The sequence below is a fragment of the Daucus carota genome, chromosome 1, assembly GCF_001625215.2.
Source record: "Daucus carota subsp. sativus chromosome 1, DH1 v3.0, whole genome shotgun sequence".
NCBI lineage: Eukaryota > Viridiplantae > Streptophyta > Magnoliopsida > Apiales > Apiaceae > Daucus > Daucus carota.
The window spans coordinates 24,490,547-24,507,297 of NC_030381.2; the positions used below are offsets into that span (position 1 = coordinate 24,490,547).

The window sequence follows — 16,751 nt, forward strand, 5'->3', positions numbered from 1 at the left end:
ATCAATTGCAAAGTTGAACACATCATAACGATAATGATGTTCAACTACTATATCATCTCTTTGTCGAATAGACCGGAGATCATCCATATGTCGAGCACTCATATTTGGAAAATCAATGCCAAATTTCTCACAAAATGACTAGACTGAATAAAGGATAACATCAAAGCCACTATTTCTCAAAGAATGAAGCAATTCCTTTATTACTGCAACTAAATCCATAGCATTCAAAATGTCAATTGATTTAGTTTTTAATGCCCGACAAAGTAATCTGTAATGCCTATAATCTTATGCATGAAGTGAAGCACAAATAAGAACTTAAATGATTTCAATGCTTTTAAGGAACCACTAGCTTCCCCACGCATTGGTCCGAAGCAATGTCACAAATGCTAATTCCTTCTAACACAGTTAATACTGGACCATATTTATCAATCATGCTACAAATACTATTAAAGTGAGAGCGCCACCTAGTATTTGCATCTCGCTGTAAGGTTCAATTTAATCGGCTCCTCTACCAGTCTCACGTTCTCCACTAGCAATAAATTGTTCAATCTCAATACCATGAGTAATATGTAACTCTGAATGGCGTTTAGCAGAAATAATGACAATGTTCACAATATTATTTAACATAGAAAATAAATCCCAAACATATTCTTGATTTTGAGCAGCCCCAACTAATGCTAGTTGTAAACGATGTGCAAAACTATGAACATAATAAACATATGGACACTCTTCAAGAAACAAAGCTTGGAAACCGTTAAATTCACCCCTCATATTACTTGCACCATCATATCCTTGACCTCGTATATTTTAAATGCTCAAGTTATAATGTGTAAGAACATCATATATCTCTTTTTAAGCTTTGATGATGTTGTATCACTTACACGCACAATATCAAAAAAACGCTCACACAAGACACCATGAACATCTACAAACCTAAGAACAACAGCCATTTTTTTTTTATTAGATGTATCTTTCGCTTCATCAACTAAAATGAAGAAGTTGGAATTTTCTACCTCATCACGGATTTTACCTCGAACTCTAGAAGCAAGAATATGCAAAACATCTTTTTGTACTATGGAGGAAGTATAAATGGAATTTTGTGGTGCATTATTAAAAACAATATTTTCAATATCAACATTCATTCTACCTATAAGTTTTCTTATCTCAATAAGATTACCTCTGTTGTGAGAAGTTGTTGATTAATCATGACCCCATAATGCACATGCTTGCGAACTTAACCATCGGACAACCTCTATAGTTGCTTTCAAGCGCAGTCCGTTCTTCTTTACCTCTTCTGAAGTTTGAGCATTCATGACCTTATCAGTATGTCTAGTAACATTCCTCAAATTATGCAGGGCACTCATTGCATTATTGGGTGGCGAAGAACAACTTCTAACATGAATCAAAAATGCACATCTATCACCATCATTAACTCTTTTCCAACTCCTAAACCTATCAATAGTAAAAGCATGTTGTGTGGTAGTATGTTTTTCAAATAAGAAGCACGGAAGACAAAATGCTACATCTTTCGAAACTAAATATTCCAACCATGAAAATTGATTGAACCAAGTGCATTGAAAACGCCGACGTTCACTTCCAAACACAGTAGTTGAATACTTTTCTATGTCCATTGTTGGTTGTAATGGTACCAACTTTGTGTATGCATGCGTAATCTCATCATGAGCATTGTAAGAATATTTCCAAATCGGAAGACGTAATCCCGGATCTCATTCGAGAGATGTAATATCCACTTCAATTCGTTGAGAATCTAGAGTGTGAACATGACTTGGTTGATTATTACTTGCAACATTACTTGTTTCTTGCTCATTTGTTGATGATGTAGGTGTGTCCGGAGCAACATTACTTGCCTAATCATTTTTTGATTTAAAAAATGAAAATAATGTTTTTGTTCTCTTTCGATCTTGACTCCTGTATAGATAATAATATTTCATAAATATATATCCTCAATAAATTAATTTGGAATTGCATTCAATGAATTATAGATTGAAAATGTTAATATGTTATAGCTAACATTTGACTATTCAATCAAGGTTATATTCTTTAGCTGCACACTAGCATATGGAATTAGTAAACAAATGGTAAATGTTAAAGTTTAAGACCTTGTATTAAATGAGATGGTGGAAGTATTAAAATTTAAACACACCAGGCAATTGGGGATAGACAAATTAGGAATTAGTTTAATATATCCATTCTTTTTCAAGAGTAATTGTAGTATGAGCTAAAATCTCCATACATTCACCACAAAGTAATCAAAGTACACATAAACACACACTCTACTTGAATATAAAAATCAGTTCAATACGCAAAACAAGCTAATGTATAAAAATCAAATTAATTGAGAAATAAAATTACATTGCAAAGGGCTGGAGGCAGCGGAGCAATGGAGGTAGTGGAGCAGCGATGGTCGGCGGAGCGGCAGAAAGGAGTTCCATATGGGGTTCCTCGCAGCCCATTACAAGGTTACATTTTCCTTGCTCTATGATTTTCATTTCCAAGTTTTTGAGTTTAAGCCCAAGTGATATGCCTAAGCCATGGTGACATGCCTACTACCCTTTGAGTTCTTTAGCATAATTAGACTTATGGTGAAGAACTAGATGTAGTTAAAGCCCTAATTTCTTTTATAGCATATATAGAGCATGCAATCAACAATCATGGTAAGCAAGCATATACAAAAATTCAAATAGTTTGGGGAAACGAACTTGAAATTTCATTAAGTCATATCATGAAAAGATTGCCATAAAACTTTTGAGGGGTGTGCATTCACTACCCCCCAAGCATCCTTGCAAACAAATTAAATAGTAGCCTGATGGTCATCCTAGAAGCAGAGTGATCATAACTAATAAACCACCTTTATTATCTTATCCCAAAGCCATGGCCTACAAAAATATTACCTAGGTTCAGCTACTGGTAATACCACTTCAAATGTTGGGCGTTTTATTCCCGTAGTATAAGTCTTTCATCCATGTCAATGAGGTGATACGTACCTTCCCATAGCACAGTCTTGATGATGTATGGACCTTCACACTTGGCTCTGATAACCTCAAGCCCGGGAACCCTCATATTGGGCATCATTTTCCTCAAGACGAGGTCTCCGACCATTAGTGGCCTAGCCCTTACTTTCTTTTCAAAGTACTTGCTGGTCCTTTGTTGATACGCAACAATTTTTAGTTGTGCCGTATCCCGTACTTCTTCATTCAAGTCCAAGTAAAGTTTGTGATTGACTTCATTATTCTCAGCATCATAGTTATCTCTTCGAAAAGAACTAGCCCCAACCTCAACTGGAACCATGGCTTCACACCAATATGTAAGCGTGAATGGGGTTTCACTAGTGGTAGTCCTTGGTGTGGTGTTGTAGGACCACATCATTATAGGAAGCTCCCCAGGATAACGTCCTTTCTTTTCTTCCAACTTGGCCTTCAGTGTGTTCTTTATAATCTTGTTACAACCTCAGTCTGGCCGTTGCTTTGGGGATGACATACTGCTGAGAATCCTTTCTTGATCCCAAGATGTTCACGGAATTGTATCATTTCCATACTATCGAATTGCTTTCCATTGTCGGATATGAGTTTGTAGGGAACCCCGTATCTGCAGACGATAGCCCGATATACGAAATCTACTAACTGCCTTCGGTGATGGAAGCCAAGGGTTCAGCTTTAGCTCATAGTGAAATAATCCACATCAACAACAACATAATTCACACCTCCCTTTCCTTTGGGCAACTTTCCAATCAAAACTATACCCCAAATAGTGAATGGCCACGGGCTTGTTAGAGTTTTCAGGGGTATGAACGGGCTTTTGTTGGTGTTGGAGAATCTCTGACAGTTGTCACATGCCTTGGTAAAGGCATGTGCTTTGGTAAAGGCATGTGCATCCTTATAAAGGATAGGCTAGTAGTAGCCCTGTCGAAGTATCTTATGAGTGAGGGAAGCACCCCCGAGTGATTTCAATAGATTCCTTCGTGCACCTCACGCATTATGTACTCACACTTGATCTCAGCAATACACTTGAGGAGGGGTCTGTTAAACCCTCTCTTATATAAAATACCATCATAAATGACATATTGAGCAGCCTTCTACCTTAATTTCTGGGCTTCATCCTTATTCTCGGGCATGGTCAGATGAGCAATGTATTCTTGGATAAGGGTGGTCCAGAGATCAGCTTTCTCAACCTCTACGCCCAACACTTCAGCCTTGGGGATGCTAGGCTGGTACTAGATTTCAAGTGGGATTACCCCCAGCATATGTGCATCCCTTTGCAAACCCATCTTTTCCAGGGCATCAACATATACATTTTCGGCCCTTGGGATCTGCTCCAGCTTGATTTCTTTAAACTTTCCAATCAACTCTTGGGCATACCTCATATAAAGATCAGTTCACAGACCTCTTTCCTGAAATCCACCCCGGATATGCCTGACCACTAGCATCGAATTACTATAAACATTTATGTTTTCAACTTTCATTTATAAAGCCAATTTCAGCCATGCTATTAGGGCTTCATACTCAGCATCATTATTCGTAACCTTGAATTCGAAGTGAATTGAGCTTTGCAGCTTGTGGCCTTCGGGGCTAATTAGGACAATACCAGCTCTTGCCCCATTTTCTATTAATAGCCTCATCAACATATAGGCTCCACCATGGAAACACTTCTTCATCATATTCTCCAAGGGTTGAGGTTCAGCCATGCATTCCATTCCTTCAAACTCAAAAGTGGGTGGAAACTCCAAGATATATTCGGTCAATGCTTGCCATTTGATTGTAGTCATTCGCTTGTACTCTATATCAAATTGGCTTAGCTCCACAGCCCATTTCATTATCCTCCCCGAGGCTTCTAGCTTATACAAGACTTGTCTAAATGAGAGAGATGTTCGAACCTCAATATTGTGGGCTTAAAAACATGGCCTTAGCTTACGAGAGGCCAGGATCAGTGCGTAAGCCAGCTTCTCCATATTGGAGTAACGGGTTTTAGTGTCAAGCAACCTTTTGCTTACATAATACACTAGTTGTTGAATTTGCTCTTCCTCCTTGATGAGAATTGCACTTATTGAGAATTCAAAAACCTCTAAGTAAAGAATTAGGATTGCACATTCCATTGGTTTGGCTAACAGTGGGGGACTTCCAAGTTGTTCCTTCAACTTCAAGAAAGCTGCCTCACACTCTAGTGTCCATTCAAATTTTTGCCCCATTTTGATAGCTGCAAAGAACTCTCGACATTTATCCGAAGACTTTGAAACAAATCGATTCAGGGATGCAACCCTACAGGTGAGGCATTGAACCTCCTTTAAATTTTTCCTGGATCTCATCTCGACCAAAGCATTGATCCTCGCAAGTTTGGCTTCAATTCCCTATGGTTAACTATAAATCCCAGAAACTTTTTAGATTCCATCCCAAAGACACATTTATGGGGGTTCAGCTTCATCCTATAATCCCTCGGTATACCAAACATTTCAGAAAGGTGGGCCACATGATATGTTGCCTCATTTGACTTGACCAACATATCATCCACATAAACCTCTATGATTTTGCCAATCTGGTCCTTAAACATTTTATTGACTAGTCGTTGATATGTAGCTTCAGCATTCAGTAATCCGAATGGCATCCCGATATAGGAATAGAGACCCTTCTCCGTTATGAAAGAGGTGTGTTCCTGGTATGGACCAAACATGTGGATCTAATTGTAGGCTGAATATGGATCCATGAAGCTTAGTAAGGCATGCCCTACAGTGGAATCCACCAATTGATCAATCCATGGGAGCGAGAAGCTATCCTTTGGGCAAGCCTTGTTTAAATCGGTGAAGTCTATGCAAGTTATCCATTTTCCATTTGGGTTAATTATCAACTACGTCACTTTTCACACTAGAAAATATCAAATGGATCACTCAGAAATTTTTGGCCAAATTTGAATCATTAAAGTCATAAAAAATATTAAATAGATACCTCTAATATCTTTTCAACAAATAAACTTTATTTTTTATTGAGTTCCACACATTTTTCTTGGATGTTAGTATAATTAAATGAAAGGTTATAATTCTAGTATTTATGATAATATATTTAGATTTTAAGAAATTTATTTATTATTTATTTGATATAAATTAAACAAAATAATTGTAAAATAAAAAATAAATAGTAAATATGTTTCTGAAAATCTGAATATATTATCATACATACTACAATTCATAATCTATCATTTGATTATAGTAACAGCCAAGAAAAATGTGTGGAATTCAATGAAATATAAAGTTTATTTCTCGAAAGGATATTAGATGTATCAATTTGATATTTTTTATGACTTGAGTGATTCTAGTGAGACCAAAAATTTCTGAGTGATCCACTTGATATTTTCTAGTGTAAAAAGTGACCTAGTTGATAATTAATCCTCTTCCATTTGTCTTCTTCACTAATACTGGGTTTGCTAGCCATGTAGGGCAGAAGGCCTCCTTCACTAGACCTGCTTTCAATAGGTGGTCTACCTCCTCTTGCAAAGTTGTAGCCCTTTCTTCACTGATCGGCCTTCTTTTTTGTCTGACTCCCTTTCGATTTGGATTGATATTGAGATGGTGACACATGACCTCGGGTCAATTCAATCATGTTCGAATGTTCCCAGGAAAAGACATGCAAGTTCCTCCGTAGGAATGAAGCCAAGGGTTCTCTCAGTTCTGGCCTTAGTTGTTTCCCTGTTTTCAGCTTCTTTGAAGGGTCAGATTCATCTATTAATATGAACAAAGTGTTCCCAGCTGCTCATGTCATCATCTAAGTTTCTAGCATCCTCGAGTCTAGATCAGTTTCAACTTTAACCCCCCCCCCTCTGTGTTGCCATCTTAGGGTTGCACGCTCTGGACTCCGTAAATAGGTTGCCCTTCTCGACCTTCTAACTAGTATGTGATCATTGCATTATTTAAACCATAGGGCATCCCATGATTACCATCCTAACTTTCATATTGAGGCCACACTTGTCTTCCCCATCAGAATCACTATCAAGAACATCTTCGATAATTCCCTTAATTAAGGGTTCAACTGTTCGGGCTTCCTCCGCTAGGGGTGCATCTATGAGGGTATCCCTTCCAATGTCCATCTGAGAAGCCTCCATGTATGGCTCTTCTCCAGGGTGTTGCATTATGACAACCATATTACAAGTTTCTTTAACAATCTCTATTAATACTTTCCCACGGGGTTGCTCCTCGGGCTTCTTCCGGGGCTTTTCCTCAAGTTACATATGCTTGTAACACCCTTCTGCAGTACCCCCATCAATAAGTTGAATCTCCTTGCAAGTCTTTTTAACTGAACTCAAAAACTTGCTGTAAATTTCCGGCTAGTTTGCCTAACATCCTCGTACACATCCAACTCCATTCGGGGTTGGGACCTTTGTGGACAAGTGATAAATCAAGGTAACAACCCGCATTTCAGAAATGGATGTCCTAGGATCCCGTTGTAGGATATATTTTCATTTACAATCATGAACTCCACAACCTGGGTGGTAGAGGGTGATAGGTAACCCTTCCAATGATTTGAAAAGAATTCATAGTGAACCCATATAATTCGTTGTAACATGTCATCATATCCTTGTCTAAAAGATTCCTTTTCTGATAGATGCTGCAGGCCAAGATATTGACAGAACTCCCATTGTCTACAAGAAGCTCTTACACATTAATGTTTCCAATTACTACTATTATCACCAAGGCATCACTGTTGGGATTGTGGACCGTGCATGCATCCTCTTCAGGGAAATTTATATTCATGGTTTCCCCTTTAGACATCTTTGGAGGCCTCTTTGATAGATGACACACATTAGTTAAGGGATGCCTTGGGCTTCTCGCATGTATCTCCTCATTGCACTCCTGCCTTGGCCTCCTACAAAGGGTCCTCCGATAATGGTTCACACACTGCCATCCCTAGTATTCCGTCTTGCATTCTAATCATTGGGCTTTTCAGCCTTCTTGTCCTTGTATTTCTTGGCATCTTTGGCTACGAACTATGTCAGATACCCATTCCTATTAAGGTCCTCGATGTGGTCCTTCAGGTGTATGCACTCAGCGGTATCATGCCCATTAATATCATGAAATGCATAGTATTTGCCCTGATCTTTCTTTCATGGGGTCCACTTCGATAGGGGCTTGCTTAACATCCTAGCTTTGTCTCCAACCTCGAAGATATGCTCGAGTGAGGCTGTTAGAGGTGTGTATTTACTATACTTCGGGTCACGCTACCTCTTATGGGCGAGCCTCGACTTTTCGAAGCCTTGTGAACTAGTAGTGTTCACTGAGATGGGTGATTACTTGTCATCTCGGGTTGTAGCCTTCTTACCCGGTGTCCTTGTCTTATAAGACTATATTCTTAGTATATACTCCCTCCGTCCCATTTTAACTGCTTTTGACTTTTTTACACGTATTTTAAGATGTTAAAAAAATCACAGCTAAACATAATTATTCTTTATAAAATTTATATCAAATAAAAGTTTAGAATCTAAACTTTTATTTGAGATAAGAATTGAAATTTTTTATTGAGTGTAGATATTATTTTTTTACACCTCAATATACGTGTTAAAAAGTCAAACATCAGTTAAAATGGGACAGAGGGAGTAACTAATTTAAGTAACATAAAACAATTTGACTTTATCATTTTTAAAATTTTAAAAAATTTATGAAAAATGTGTAAAGGATAAAAGGAGTGTGCACTTATTCCATTCAAATAAATTATAATAAAATATATCTAAAAATCAGATTAATTTCCACTGATATCATTTTAATAATCTTATAATATGTATATTAAAATTGAACAAATATAAATTGAACAGAATGATTTAAAATATAACTTCAACTATACTAATATTAGCTCCGCCCCGTTCATTTGTTTACGTATGGTTTGGACACAGAAGTTAAAAACATATGTATAGAATACGGAAAGAAGAAAGAAAAGTGGGTAAAGTGGCGTGACCCATTAATTTTTAATATATTGAAAATAGATAGTGAAATAAAGATAGTTTGAAAAGAAATGAAAATTGGGAAAGTGATAGCCTTCCTTAACTATTTTTGATAGTTTTTAAATATAAATTATTGAATGAGAGCCGAAAATGAAAATGATAAAGAAATTGTTGAAACGGAATCAAATATTAAAAAAATTCGGGTAGCATAGCTAGATATTTTTTGGGTTCGGTGAAATTTATGATAATGTTCACGTCAAGCACGAATTACAGAGCCGCAGACCAAGTCAAAATAGATGAGTGGCGAGTGATGTAAATTAGGAGAAGAACTGGGGTGATACGATTACGGTGGACAAGATATTTTTATTTGTTTAGTGAAAAATATCAAACCAATCCAAATACTATCCAATGATTCAGATAAAAATATCTGCTATCTCCCTCGAGCTTATCACCAATAATTATAGCGATGCTCACGTGACCAACGGGCCCACAGAAATGAGCACATTTATCGTAACTCGAGGTAACCACTACTATACGGCTACAAATAACGTTGTGGGATACGCCAAATTAGAGCATTGTAGGATTATTATAAACGGTTTTTCTACGGTGTGTCAAAGGCACACATTAAGCACTAATTTTTATAAGTTTGGTGCATTCTTATTGGTCATGTAATCATAAATATGAATGGTCCCCCTGCATTTACACCAACTCCACCAATCAAAATCCACTAAACTCATCAAATTTAATGCTTAATGTGTACTCAAAATCCACTAAACTCATCAAATTTAATGCTTAATGTGTACTCTTGGACACACACTAGAAAGACCCTATTATAAATGGGCACAGCCCACTTGCACGTACAGTATTCCTTTTACATACTCCCTCCGTCCCCCTCAATTGTTTACATTGGAGGGGGACACGGAGACTAAGACAATGTATGAAAAATGAATAAAGTTAGATGAAAAGTGGGTAAAGTGGTGGGACCCATCAATATTTAATAATAGATTTGAGATAGTGGAGGAAAGTAGTGGGTGTAATAGTAATTTTTATTACTCCCTCCGTCCCTATTTATCTGTCCACTTTGGAAGTAAAAACTTGTCCCTATTTATCTGTCCATTTATATAACCAAAGCAAAATTTTTCATTTAAGAACCTGAATAGTCTTTGATTTTGTTCTTCAAGCTATAAATATCATGACTATTATTCACCGATTCATCAAATTTGTATTGGATAATGGAGTAATCCCACTAGTGTTTTCCTACAATTAAGGCATTAAATAAGGGTATTGATAGAAGTATCTTCTCAAACTTAAATTTTCTTAATATGCGTGAAAACGTTAAAAGTGGACAGATAAACAGGGACGGAGGGAGTATTAAATATGAGATAGTGGGGGAAGATAGTGGGTGTAATGATGGAAAAAACTTACTATTTATGGTAACGTAAAGAAATGAGAAGGACATCCCAAAATAGTAACTGTAAAGAAATGAGAGGGACAGAAAGGGAGTATAGTCGTACCTTCGACTCTCTTCTTCATTCTTCAAACCACTTCTCTGGTAACTTAACATAGATGTTTCAAGGAAAATAAATAAAATAAAAATTAGAAATAAGTTAAATAGATTTTTCTAATTTATGCTCAAAAACACACCTTAACAACTATTTTTTATTGAGGTAGAGGGTTTTTATTGATCGTAATCTTTGTGCACGCAGGAGGGTCATGATTATTAATGAGATTTTAGCCAATAGAATTCATCAAGTCAAAAGTGGTTGTTAGTGTGGGCACACACTAGAAAATCCCAATTTAAATTTATAATTAATTAAAATGTTTGGTAAAAAAGTAGAAGTCATGAAATAAAAACAGATTAAGTGAGTTTTCAAAGTGGACTCGATATATAAAGTTAGTCACCGAACTCAAAACGGTCTCAAAATCGGTCACTTAAGTTAGTTACCGGTATCTCGAAATATGAGTTCAACGAGTGAAAATATTATTTACAGAAATTTACACGTTATTTTTGAATATTACCACAACTAAGTATAAAGTTATGACTCCTAGTATTTATGATAATATATTTAGATTTATCAAATTTTTTTACTATTTATTTTTAATTACAATAAAAAAATAACTATATAATAAATAATAAATAATAAATAAATTTGATAAAATCTTGATATAATATTATAAATACTAAAATCCATAACTTTGTACTTAGTTGTGGTAATATTCAATAACAATGTGAAACCTCTGCAAATAGTAATATTTTTACTCCTTTAACTCATAGAGTTAATTACAGTTTGTAACCCCTAGGATTGCTCCAAACGCACTTAAGATCCTGAACTATCAAACGTGACATAATGCACCCTGAACTTTACATTCTCGTGCAAGTTGTAACCCATAGTCACTATTCCGTCCAAATATGCCGTTAACTTTAACTGTTTGAGAGGTAACAGTGTGTGTATTAGTTTCTAACAGCTACTTTACCTCTTGTGACCCCTCAAAAATTATGTATTATATTTTGAAATTATTTCTGAACACACACAACGATGTAAAAAAATTTAAAATAAGTTTAAAATATGTATCTAGATTTAGAATCTGAAAATTTATTATTATTTTTACATAAACGATGCAACTTATTTTAAAATTTTAAAATAAATACATATTTTAAAAATTATTTTAATAGTTTTTACATCGTTGTGTGTGTTCAAAAATAATTTCAAAATATAATACATAAATTTTAAGGAGTCACAGGAGGTAAAGTAGCTGTTAGAAACTAATATACACACTATTACCTCTCAAACAGTTAAAGTTAACGGCATATTTGGACGGAATAGTGACTATGGGTTACAACTTGCACGAGAATGTAAAGTTCAGGGTGCATTATGTCACGTTTGATAGTTCAGGATCTTAAGTGCGTTTGGAGCAATCCTAGGGGTTACAAACTGTAATTAACTCTAACTCATATTTAAAGACACATGTAACCGACTTAAGTGACCAATTTGAGATCGTTTTAAGTTTGGTGATTAACTTGATATATCGAGCCCACTTTAATGACTCAATCGATTATTAACACAAACAAAAAATAATATTTTCAACGTATTTTTTGACGTTTTACAAAAAGTGTACGAATAAGTATTTCCAACTTATAAACCGAGAAGTTGGATTTTTAAGCGCCCGTTTAAACATCCATTTTGAGTAATAATATTCGGATCAATGCATATACCGAAATTCATTGGTATAATTCCGCATTTAGCTACATTTATTAAATTATTATACATTATAGATGACATGTTACCAGAAGTACATCTTGAGAATCTAATTTAATGTTGTTATATGTTTTATTTTTATTCACCTAAAAATTAAAAAATTTAAAATATTATATAAAAATACTGATTCTCATGATTAGTATAATTTTTCCACAAATACTCAATTACTACCTTTCAATTATGTGAAGAGGAAATTCAAGAGTCTCAAAATAACAATTATGCAATGTATTTTGATTACCTCGGAAAAGAAAAAATGATTTATCCGATTAAATTATCTATATTATATTATTTTGTTTCATGTTTTTAATTTTCATGTAATCAGAAATGTTATAGTACTTTAAAATTTAATTTTATAATCAATTATCATCTTAATTATATTTTAATCATAAATATTTTATTTTTAACAATATTAATAAAACCATAATATAATAGAAAACAATATTTTAATATTAAAAACATAATCTATGAATATAATGAAACTAATAAAATTAATTTTCTTAAAATTGTTTTCATGAGTAGAGTCAAAATTTTTTTGAAATTGTGTTAAAAAAAAACCAAGCTATCTATACTGCAAGAGGGAAAGACTAACTTTATTTCACTCAAAGAAAATTAAGGAGGTATTCAATAGAATTTCAAAGAATTTTTTCTTCAACAGAAATATTAAAAAAAAACAAAATTGTGAGATATTCAATTAAAATTTTAAATTAATTTTACAAAATTCGGTGGTATTGAATTGAGATTTTATGTATTTAAAAATTCGATGATATTAAATTGATATTATTTGAAATTTATTAAAATTTCATAACATTTAAATTCTGATTTGTTTTTTAAATTACATAAAATGATGAATTTTGTGAGATTGTTCAATATATTGTCAAATTTTAAAATCCCACCAAGATAATGAAATTTTGAAGTATTATACTTAAAATTCTAAATATTCTATATAAACTCTTGTGACATTTAATCTAGAATCGTATAAAAGTTACAAGCCAATAAAATCGTTAATCCACTAAAATCTATTAAACTTTATCTTTGCAATAAACTTGAACATATGCTTTAGCAAAAATAAAAACGTATTTCCCATTAGAGCCCACATAGAAAATAGAAATAGAAAAAATAAAAAAAGAGTGTAACCGACGAGCTTAACCAGAGTGGTGAGAGAAGGCGCAGTACGCACCCCGCTTAACCTAACCCAACCCCCGGTTAAACCCTAGTCTTCCGCTATATAAACGCCCCTTCAACCCTCTTTCTCATTCGTGCTCTCCTTCACTCTTCTTTATCCAATCCCTCTTTTCAATACCCTCTTAAAATGGCAGAAGTTGAATACAGATGCTTCGTTGGTGGCCTCGCATGGGCCACTAACGATGAATCTCTTGAACAAGCTTTCTCTCAGTTCGGCGATATCACTGACTCCAAGGTCCGTTTTGTTGCTGGAATCGGATCGGATCGGATCCGATTCACACAGCCAGATGTCATCTCCATCTGATCTCTCACTCTACTGTTACTGTTTTACTGTTACTCTGTTACTGTCTTGATTCAACTGATTACTGTTACTACTCATTTTTGTTACTCGTTTTACCTCTTTCTCACGGTACGTTCGTCTTCCTCCCTTTTCACGAGGCGAAGATTGATCGATTTCCGATTTTCTTTCTATATACATATATTTATTATGTTTTTTGTTTAATTCCGAGCCAGATCTGTTTAGATCTGGTGTTTATTTTGTTAGATCTGATGTTTATGTGATGATTGTTGTGCAGATCATCAACGATCGCGAGACAGGGAGATCGAGAGGCTTCGGATTCGTTACTTTCAAGGACGAGAAGTCGATGCGCGATGCGATCGAAGGAATGAACGGCCAGGAGTTGGACGGCCGTAATATCACCGTCAACGAGGCTCAGTCTCGCGGAAGTGGTGGCGGCGGTGGACGTCGTGAAGGCGGTGGTGGTGGTTATGGAGGCGGTGGCGGTTATGGAGGACGTCGTGAAGGCGGAGGCGGCGGTGGATATGGAGGACGTCGTGAAGGCGGTGGTGGCGGTTATGGAGGCGGTGGCGGTGGATATGGTGGCAGAAGAGAGGGAGGGGATGGAGGCTATGGAGGCGGTGGTGGTGGATCCAGGTGGTAATTATGAAGTTACCGCCGTGGGGATTGAGTGAATGAAGTTAAATTTAGAAGTTACTGCTGTGTTCTTTGAGATGTTATGGTTATGTTAGTGTTTGACTGTGCTCAATTTTGACCACTGGTTACTACCCCTATGTTACTGCTTTCTCGTGAGTTTAATTACCTAGTCGAATGAAATGAAATGGAATTTGAATGGATTTCTCTTCTGTACGTGTTTTTGATTGTTATTTTGAATGGGGACTTCCCAATTTTAGCTGCTGCCTAGTGCCTGCTAGTCCCTCTCATGAACAAGTATAAAAGATGAAAAGATCATGGTCAGTACGAGATTAATTCATACATATATTATCAACAAATGTTAGAAGTAACAATTTTGACAGGACGGAATCCAATTTTTTTGAACACTTTTGGAAATCGATAAAAGTGCGACAAATGGGTTATTAATTTGTTAGAGCTTGTTAAACTGAATAAGTTGCATTTTGGGATGCGAGTTCTTATTCCAACTCGGCAAGAACTAAAACTATACTCTCTCGGTCCCTAATTATTATTTCAGTTTCTTTTGTTACATTTGCCAATAAATATTATTTCAGTTTCTTTTGTTATATTTGTAAATACACATTTTTGATCATTAATATTTTTAACTTTTTATTAGTAATAATTATAAAAATTTCAATGTATTAAAGTATTCAAAAATATGGATCCTACAAGATCATGATCATGTTATGAACAGTACCGACATATCAAATATGAAAAAAAATATTGATATGAAAAAAAATTTTAAAACAGAGGGAGTAATATTAGAATAGACATAAATTTTCTAAACATATAACGGAAGTAAGCACGATTGGATAGGCTAAGTGGTGAGTTTATCTTCTGTCGTCCTGGGAGACCCGGATTTGACTCTGGCTCATCCAAAAATATTAGAACAGATACTAATTTGTAAGGCATATAAGTCTGCATTGTAAAAAAACCATATAACGGAAGCAGAGGCTCTGTTTCTAAACATATATCGGAATAGAGGCTCTGAGACTGACAGACTCATGACTAAAATTAACCGGCACACAACACAATATGACTAAACCTTTTATTGATGAAAAGGTTGTTGCGATTGTTGCATGAAATTTTGACTGTTGCTCTAGGTGAAATTCGGATGATTCCGATTGTTAGAATGATAAGTGGAAGGGGCTAACAGTTGAGACCTCTGAAAATTGCTCACAAATTGTGCTGATTCACTTGATATGGCACATTGATCTGTAGAATGTGTACATGCACTAAGATCGCAAACAGTAGATGGTTGATGAACTCCCAAATTTGCTAAAGAATCCACCTTCATAGCAAGAGTCTTAAGCTGAGCGGTTATGGTTGTAGTAGCATCCACATCCATAATTCCTGCTCATTTGCCTTGATGTAGAGGTTGAGTCGGATTCTGATATTCATTCGCTGCCATCATCTCGATCAACTTAAAAACTTCATCATAGCTTTTAGCCCATAAAGCTCCACCTGATGCTGCATCAAACATTGGTCTCGATTGAGCTCCCAACTCATTGTAGAAACAATTAATCACCATCCAATCAGGCATTTCATGATGAGGACACTTTTCAAGCATCTCTTTGTAGCGTTCCCAAACTTCACATAATGTTTCACTAGACAGCTGAGAAAATTGAGTGAGAGCATTCCTGATTGCAGCTGTTTTGGCCATAGGGAAGAATTTAGTAAGAAATTTCTGAGCTAGATCCTCCCATGTCGTAATAGATCCTGCAGGTAGAGAATGCAACCATCTTTTAGCTTTATCCCTTAGAGAGAATGGGAAAAGCCTCAATTTCACATCATCTTTAGAAACACCATTGAACTTGAAAGTATCACAAATCTCGATGAAATCCCGAATGTGCATATTAGGATCATTCGTCGGAGCACCCCCAAACTGAATTCATTTTTGAACCATCTGAATAGTGTCGGGTTTGATTTCAAAGGTGTTGGCCGCAATGGCTGGCCTGACAATGCTAGATTGAATGTCATTGATTTTCGACAGAGAAAAATCCTTAAATGCCTTAGTATCTGTTGCTGCTGGTTGTTCACCCATTTTAATAATCACTGTCGCTTCTGCTTTTGCCAATGCTTCCTTACGAGTTTGAGAACGCGTTCGCATACACGTCGCTCAAGCACCTGAAACACACACAAGCGAAATAAAAGTGAGAAAAGAATATGAGTTGGTGAACTTTAACGACCACTGATTACAAGCACATAAATTAAAATATAACACTGAGTCTCCGACAGCGGCGTTGAAAACTTGTTCGCACAAAATCACGCAAGCGTATGTGGTCACAAGTAATATAGAATGTAAATTAAGTTCGTTCCCACGGAGACTGGTGTATTCAGAATATGCAATTATTCAACAATGTATGACTATTATTCACTGCTAAGACAAGTATCAAATTGGTGGTGGT

At 35.6% G+C, this 16,751-nt stretch overlaps 1 protein-coding gene and 1 non-coding gene across 2 annotated transcripts; both read left to right on the top strand.

Annotated features, from left to right (window-relative positions):
- Positions 1 to 13,428: 13,428 nt before the first annotated feature.
- Positions 13,429 to 14,516, top strand: LOC108205158 (glycine-rich RNA-binding protein). Its single transcript, XM_017374976.2, has 2 exons — positions 13,429 to 13,608; positions 13,949 to 14,516. The coding sequence occupies exons 1-2, from the start codon at positions 13,501 to 13,503 to the stop codon at positions 14,312 to 14,314; spliced, it is 474 nt and encodes a 157-aa protein (XP_017230465.1). The 5' UTR covers positions 13,429 to 13,500; the 3' UTR covers positions 14,315 to 14,516.
- A 1,368-nt stretch (positions 14,517 to 15,884) lies between these two features.
- LOC135150011 (small nucleolar RNA R71) lies at positions 15,885 to 15,991 on the top strand. Its single transcript, XR_010288366.1, has one exon. It is a non-coding gene; the product is annotated as a small nucleolar RNA R71 (small nucleolar RNA).
- Positions 15,992 to 16,751: the final 760 nt, after the last annotated feature.

Excerpts from the sequence above, each read along its gene's own strand:
- LOC108205158 (XM_017374976.2), top strand. The coding sequence starts at position 13,501 with ATGGCAGAAGTTGAATACAGATGCTTCGTTGGTGGCCTCGCATGGGCC. Across the intron at positions 13,609-13,948 it reads GCGATATCACTGACTCCAAG|ATCATCAACGATCGCGAGAC; the intron begins GTCCGTTTTGTT and ends ATTGTTGTGCAG.